We start from the raw sequence: 7,639 nt of genomic DNA on the forward strand, positions 1-7,639 counted from the left end.
TCGAGTCGCTCCTTGACTCTGAGGAGCGTCATCCATACAGGGACAGTAAGAAGCTCATAATCGGCGTGGTTGAGTTCGTTTATAGGCTTTGGGATGAGCCGTCTGAATGCGTAACAGAAGATGTCCTTGATATGATATTTTAGGGCAATGGAGATCAGTGTGATAGGTTTGATGGTATAGCGGCGAGAGGCGAGTTGCTTGATGGCGTGTTCACGGACGTCCTTGGACTCATACATGCGACTAAGCTCAAGGAGCTGAAGAAGGGTGGTCTCGGATGCCTGTGAAGTATCTGGGCGCCATCTGAAATAACAACATCAATATATAGCATATTTTCAATGGCAGCATACGGATCGACCTACTTGTTGTAGCACACGGACAGAAACAGTTCAAATCCTAGGTCGGAGACTTGATCAGGCACAATAATTGGTTTTTCGTCGCTGTGTCCATCAGTTTGGGGAAGTCCGGTACTGTCTTGTGCAGCAAACATAGACTTAAAGGCGATGGATTTGTCGGAGAGAACACTCTTATGGACTTTGAATAGTGAACTTTGAGCCTGGATGTATTGTAAACAGCCTGATAGATGTTACTACGATGCTAGGTAACTCACCTGGAAGATATGGGTTCCGTCTTCGTAGTAGAACATGTGATGTCGTCGCATGGGCATGGTTTGGGTTTGGTCATCCATCACTTTGCAGAGGGATTGGACTTGCGTCGACGAGCAGGACATGTGGCTGGCTCCGCTGACAGGAGTAAACAAACCACAACAATATTTGCGAAGAGGGCTAAGCCTCGAGATCAACGGTATATTGATGCTGGGGACAAGTGATTACAGGATGTAACTGCGTCGACATGAATGCTGATTAAACGAATGTGGGTGGTACCTCAAAATTCCATAGACATGAATGTGGATTACGGTTAGATGTAAGTGGATGACCATTCATACTCAATAGCATGTTACCTCCAAATCAAAAGTAGTCGGCCGCACCAAGGAAATAATCAGGTGACCACGGATTTACATACGGGTGTAAGAGGGGGGAGTTGACCAGTGATCCAAAGGGATCAAGATCCTGTAAAAATTTGGGGGGCAACGAGACATAGCGATTCACAGTGGCGAGAGGCGCCTGGCCAACGAATGTGGGTGGAGGTGGAGAAACCGAGAGACCCTTCAATTGAGTCGGGAGGTCAGCCACATCCAATAAGTCACTGTCGCCTGATGGGAGAAAAACTGTTGCGGTGTGAGCACATGTCAAAAACAAAGAAATGGGACTTACGTGTTGATGGCCTGATGGATCCACCATGGATGCGAGGAACTTGGGTGCTGGGCGGTGGCTGAGTAGAGTCAGTTGAACTCTCGATCTCGATTACCGGTGATTGATATCGGCCTCGTTTCCCTTTTGGTTGGTCTGCACAGAGGGGAAAATTCAGAGGTCAGCTGTGATTAGAACAGGGTTCTGGTCATCGTACCAGGGTGCTGACTGCGTCCCTGCTTCCGCATCATGGATTCAAATATTGTCCGTTTGTCTTCGGAGTCTTCACTTGAGGCTGCTGGAGGGATGGAGTCGCTACTCTCTCGAAGCTTTGCTGGCTGGAATTCACTACTCTCCTGATGCTGTCTTAGACCCCAAGACGCATATTCCTCTTCCGGGACATGACCGCACAATGCTGTGTTGATATATTAGTAGTTTAACAGGTGGAAGGCATAACTCATACCTATAATTATGCTCGAATCTGTGCCACATTTAAACCGTCCTCGATAGTAGAATAGATCCTGGCCAGTCGGAAGGTCCTCGGTCACTGCGAGTCCGAATCGTTGTTTCTCCTTGAAGGCGAGTTTCCAACAACAGCTCGCCTTACTTTTACCCTTCTTGTGCATAAGTGCATACTCCATCGGACGCGGGAAAACGTGTTCTCTGAGGTACTTGTCGACATCGTCGTGAGTCCAGTCCCGCCGGAATGCGAATTTGGCCGCATTGGCACCAGTGTGCACACACTGCCGATGTTCTGCTGTGTACATTTCTGTTCTCGACAGTGGTTTTGTCTGGATCAATTCACCTGCCTGTATATCTGTGATTAATACTTGTTAGGAGCTAGTTCAATAGCACATACCTCATCCAATGCATTGATCAGTAGTAGCCACGTTCCAACTAAAACATCCTGCTGGGACCCATCATGGTTACCAGATGGGACCCGCTTCCCAGTAGAGTTAGGTTTCTGTGATCATCAATATTGGAGTATGGACACTGGCTTAGGAAGTGGTCCAACGCACCTTAATTTTAGTTGATGTAACTCGTTGTGTCCCACTGCTACCAGCACGGAATCCTTTCAGGACCTCTTCACGCACATGCTGGAGGGAGTTAGGCAACTCCATAGTGCGAGATGTCTTCCGTTGATGGAACACATCCAAAAGCCGGTTGCCGGTTGCAGGCTCTACCTTTACATCCATAGTCAATTTCGGGGATTTGTTGCTAAATTGTGCTTCCGGGTGATTACTGAAACCATGCGTGCACTCACGACAGTGATAACGTGCATTCTTGTTGGCAGGTGCGGTAAACATCCTGCAACTGCATTGTTTTCCGTTCTCATCGAAATAGCAGCAGAGCCGCTCGTCGACATCTGGCATGGAGGGATTGGACCAACTACCGGCAACGAGAGAAGGAGTGAGTGAAGACTGAAGCTCGAGGCAGGACTCTGAGTTCTGATGTGTCTGTCTAATGTTGACTAAGCCGGTAGTGTTGTGCTTGTGCTCAACTCGACAACCACTGAATTGACCATGACCATATGTACAGTAAATACATTGCATGTATGACTAGGGGGGGATCAAAAATAACCATCTGCATCGAAGAGAGTTAGAACGGCGAGTGCCTGACACCAGGTTTTTGCCCGTCTTGCCCATATGGGCTCTGCTAATGATACTGTAACAAACCGTGTTCCCTGCCGACCAATTGCGATGTGCTCCTCTGTTGATTCATCACCTTCTGACCCATGATCATCTCCATACCCTGCTGGTGTGATATCTTCAATGACAACGCGGTCAAGCACTGACCAAAATTCTGCCTCGTCTTTGACACATGCGAAAGGTGATCCTTTGCCAGGAACTTCCACTGCTTCATGGCGCACTTGCTCCTGGAGGTCAGCTCCAACCCTTCTCAGAATACCATTATGTTCGTTTGTGGCAATTTCTTCGTCATCGGCCTCTGGCTCCTCGTCGGGGCAATGGCCCGCACCCGTTTGGCCATTCCGCCGAACCCGTACATGGCCGTGAACGCCATAATATCGCTCAATAGTGAGGGGATGGATCCCCTCATATTCGTCGTAGTATTCTCCTAGCGTGACATTACTGATAAGCCGTAAATCCTGTGGATATGTCAGTAAAATTGAGTGCGGCCCATCCTTAAAATGATATGCTTCACACACCTGTGGACTTTTATTATTGGTCGTTGGCCCGCTAATTGGATGAAGGTTCCATTCGCACTGGAAGTCCTCACAATCATCATTAATTTCCCGAAGAAAGAGCCTTTGAATGAGCCACAGGTGACTGCTGTCACCAGGATTAAGGCAGTGAAGTCTTTCACACCGAGAAAAAAATCCCCGCCAGCGGCGTACAAATTGAGTTCCAACTTCGACCCACACGCGTTCAATCCTCGAGTTTCGGGTAGACCTGTAGTACATGACATCAAAAAGACAGCCATTGGCGCGTAGTTGTGACTTACGATCCCCACATAAATGATCCACGGTTGGGACCTCGGACAGCTACCATGTATGTAGCCACGTCGATATTTTCACCACCACGATCACCTCTCATACGTGATGGCATTCCATACTCTGCCTGTGCATTGAGGAATACATTGAAAACGGTTGATGCGAGGTTGTCTGTACTGGCACATAAACCAGTAATCTGTTGAAAGCGTAAGGTCAATCAAACATGTCAGTAAGCGCTGCGACACACCGTTCGACAGTAACCATCAATAATTCCATGGACCACAAATCCCCATCGGATGAGTTTGTGGTGTCCGTCAATGTGCCAGAGCGCATTTGACCTCTTGACACGATACACCCTGCGTTTTATAACACGATGTTCACGTAACCGCTGACCTAGTCTATCAACGCGAGACAATGACTGCCATATTCGTTTTTGTTGGACTCGAATCCCATGATGGCGTAAGTGTCCGAGTAAATAGCGGAATCCAGACTCTGGTTTGTGTTTCTTGAACGCCCTCACAACTACATCCAAGTCATCGTTGCTCAATACGGTGTAGCTCCGCTTCAGGCCATGTTTCCGCATAGTTCGCCAGAGTGTCATGCGGCTAATGCCTAGGATGCGAGCAAGTTCACTGAGACTGATGTGACGGCTATTATCGGTGACAACCTCAGTAAGGAAGTCAGGGCATACAGACTTCTGAGGCCGTCCGCGCCGACCATTCTTGGACTCCGTTACAAGCTCAGGTATACTAACCTCTCGCCATTCACTTGAAAAGAAGTCAAGCGCCATTCACCGACAGAAAATCGGACATACAACATATTAACAACCTGTGCCACGTCCCGAAGATCTTGCACTGCCTGCCCAATGAGCCTTGCGACACCCACCAACCACTCCTGAGGCAGAGATTCGTCCTCATGACTAGCACCACTAGGGATAAGTGCTTCGAGGATGGGAAGTGCAGTTGAAGTGAGTGCGTCTATGTGGAATGAAACCCGAGTGGGATCCGGAAAACTATCAGATCGCAGGACATAAAGAGCTTGATCGTACACTTTCTTGATGGTTCCATGAGCGGTCTGGATATTAGCTGGCCATCTACCAAGGCTGGGCTGTGGAAGGGGCAGGAACGCTAGCTGGGCGATGGAGCTCATGTCCACGGCATCGACATTGCTGGTGTGTCGCCACTGTCTCAGTAGTGCGACACCATTTCCCACGGTCACGGGCCCACAGGTGCGGACTTACCTTGCACTAGAATCAGCTCCACTGCCCTCGTCGTCGTGAATCCATGCAAGACTACCAACGATGCAAGTGCCAAGGAGCCCGAGGAAGACGGATATACCGCAACACGACTTGCTATGTACCAACTACCAGTGCGAGTGCGGGCACCTGCGGTCGACATTGGATTCCCATATCATATTTTCGTCGAAACCACCACCGACACAGCCCATCGCATGACAAGACGAATACTACAGCCATGAACATGTTTCAATTTGATGCCTCTTCGTACTCATTTTATCACCTGCTTTTTCGCTTGCCCGGAGTTGCCCCCATCCTCGTCCGGCTTGAAGACCAAGATACAGAAATTCACTGCTCTTGCCCTTCACCGCACCAAGCTCCATCCATTGGTCCACTCGCCACCAGAACTGTCTTCACATTTAAGCGCTTGATCGGCCGCAAGTTCAAGGACGTGGAGGTCCAGGAGGACATGAAGCACTGGTTAGTACATGCGACAATTGTTAAATAGGAAAGCATCTTATATCATCTGCAGGGTGTTCAAGATGCTCGACCAGCTGTCGAGGTTGACATCGGTGGCGAGAGACAACAATTCGTATGCCTTTTCACCCCTCTGGATCAGTAAGAGAACTAATATACTTTCTAGAGTGCTGAGGAGTTATCGTCCATGGTACTTACCAAGATGCGTGAGACCGCCAGGCAGTATCTCAACAAGAAAGTCAAGTAAGTTGCGCGTATACTAGTTAGGAGTCCCCCAGTGTTGACTACTATTATTAGTCATGCGGTCATTACGGTCCCCGCATACTTTGACGATGCGCAACGGCAGGCCACCAAGGACGCTGGTCAAATCACTGGCCTTGAGGTTCTTCGAGTCATCAACGAGCCGGCGGCCGCGGCACTGGCATATGGCCTTGATCGTACCGAATCATCAGTGATTGCCATGTACGATCTTGGCGGTGGTACTTTTGATATCTCCATCCTGGAGATGCACAAAGGAGTCTTCAAGGTCAAGTCCACCAATGGAGACACCCACTTTGGTGGCGAGGACTTTGACATCGCTCTTGTTACCCACATCCTCAACGAATTCAAGAAAGAGTCGAGCATTGACCTCAATCAAGACTGCATGGCCATTCAGCGCATTCGTGAGGCTGCCGAAAAGGCCAAGATTGAATTATCATCCACGACGCAGACCGAAATTAACTTGCCATTCATCACCACGGACGCAACCGGTCCAAAGTACATCAACTTGAAGTTGAACCGCACTCAATTTGAGACCCTTACCGGCCCTCTGATCCAACGTACCGTTGATCCCTGCAAGAAAGCGTTGTCCGATGCTGGAGTCAAGTCTAGTGAGGTGAACGAAGTCTTCCTCGTTGGTGGTATGACCCGCATGCCTAAGGTCGGTGAGTCCGTGAAGTCGATCTTCAGTCGTGAGCCGAGTAAAGGTGTCGATCCTGATGAAGCCGTTGCCATTAGTGCTGCTATCCAGGGTGGTGTTCTCGCCGGAAATGTCACCGACATTCTACTTCTCGACATCACCCCACTCTCCCTCGGCATTGAGACTTTCGATGGTATCATGACAAAACTCATCAACCGCAGTACGACCATCCCAACGAAGAAGTCGCAAGTTTTCTCTACCGCTGCCGATGGCCAGACCGCCATTGAGGACAAGATTTTCCAGGGTGAACGTGAACTCGTCAGGGACAACAAACTCCTTGACAACTTCAATCTCGTCGGTATTCCGGCCCCGAAGGGCGTCTCTCAAATTGAGATCACTTTCGACATCGATGCTGGTATGTCTTTTATACAGGTCTTCAGATAATTTCCTCATCCCTTGTAGATGATATCGTCCACGTCACCGCCAAGGATAAGGCAACCAACAAGGATCAGTCTATGACGATCGCGTCTTTGTCAGGTCTGAGCGACAAGGACATTGAGTGCATGATCTCTGACGCTGAGAAGTATGCCGATGTGGATAAGGCCCGTTGGGAACTCATCGAGGAAGCAAACAAGGGCGAGTCAGTCTGTGTCGACACAGAGAAGGGTACGTATTTACTACATGGTGCTTCACTTTCCCGCATTGATTCGCACCTGTGATAGCAATGAACGAGTTCAAGGAGCAGCTTGATGCTGCCGAGAGGGAGAAGGTGTCGAAACTCGCTGGCGAACTTAGTGAATTGGCCTCGAAAGGCCTCCCGGCGATGCTTCTGTCACTGCCGAGCAAATCGAGGAGAAGATCGGCGAGACTCAACAAGTTTCGCTAGGCCTTTTCCAGAAGGTGTACGAGAAGCGCGGCGCAGAGAATGCGTCCTCCACGCAGTTAACGCAAGGCTCTGAGGACACGCCCCCCACGCTCTTCCTTGTCCTACTTATACTTCCGTCTGCCACAGGTCTACTCGAGGTAGTCAGATCTCTGAGCTGTAGTATGGGTATCTTCATATTATGATAAAACGTCTTATTGATCCACTCGAAAAAAAAAATGGAGGGGTGACTGCAAAAATTGCGGGTCACTGTTTTTAAGTTGCGCAGTGCTGCAAAAGTCGCGCAATCGGCTATTTTATTTTTGTTTGTTTAATGTTACAGATGCAGCGTCATACTAGAGAGTGCTAAGCGATGAGAATCGGACGTGAACTTAACGACACTTGTTCACAACTAGAATTCGGGCCATGCTGGATCACTGAAAAACGGAGGGTCATCGAGTCGTCGAAT

At 49.1% G+C, this 7,639-nt stretch overlaps 2 protein-coding genes across 2 annotated transcripts; one reads left to right on the forward strand and one right to left on the reverse strand.

Annotated features, from left to right (window-relative positions):
• Nucleotides 1–1,675: 1,675 nt before the first annotated feature.
• On the reverse strand, nucleotides 1,676–2,800 carry F5J12DRAFT_732191 (uncharacterized protein; the record flags this gene model as incomplete). The annotated part of the gene is made up of 3 exons (XM_051741969.1): nucleotides 1,676–1,990; nucleotides 2,107–2,157; nucleotides 2,330–2,800. 3 exons carry the CDS (start codon nucleotides 2,798–2,800, stop codon nucleotides 1,676–1,678), a joined length of 837 nt encoding a protein of 278 aa, XP_051593976.1.
• Nucleotides 2,801–5,171: 2,371 nt separating this feature from the next.
• On the forward strand, nucleotides 5,172–7,214 carry F5J12DRAFT_957623 (heat shock protein 70 family; the record flags this gene model as incomplete). The annotated part of the gene is made up of 6 exons (XM_051749887.1): nucleotides 5,172–5,417; nucleotides 5,466–5,525; nucleotides 5,577–5,653; nucleotides 5,708–6,723; nucleotides 6,771–6,974; nucleotides 7,031–7,214. 6 exons carry the CDS (start codon nucleotides 5,172–5,174, stop codon nucleotides 7,192–7,194), a joined length of 1,767 nt encoding a protein of 588 aa, XP_051593977.1. The 3' UTR covers nucleotides 7,195–7,214.
• Between the last annotated feature and the right edge of the window lie 425 nt (nucleotides 7,215–7,639).

Source organism: Pisolithus orientalis (genome assembly GCF_024613125.1).
Source record: "Pisolithus orientalis strain OTSU chromosome Unknown F5J12scaffold_357, whole genome shotgun sequence".
NCBI classification, from domain to species: domain Eukaryota; kingdom Fungi; phylum Basidiomycota; class Agaricomycetes; order Boletales; family Pisolithaceae; genus Pisolithus; species Pisolithus orientalis.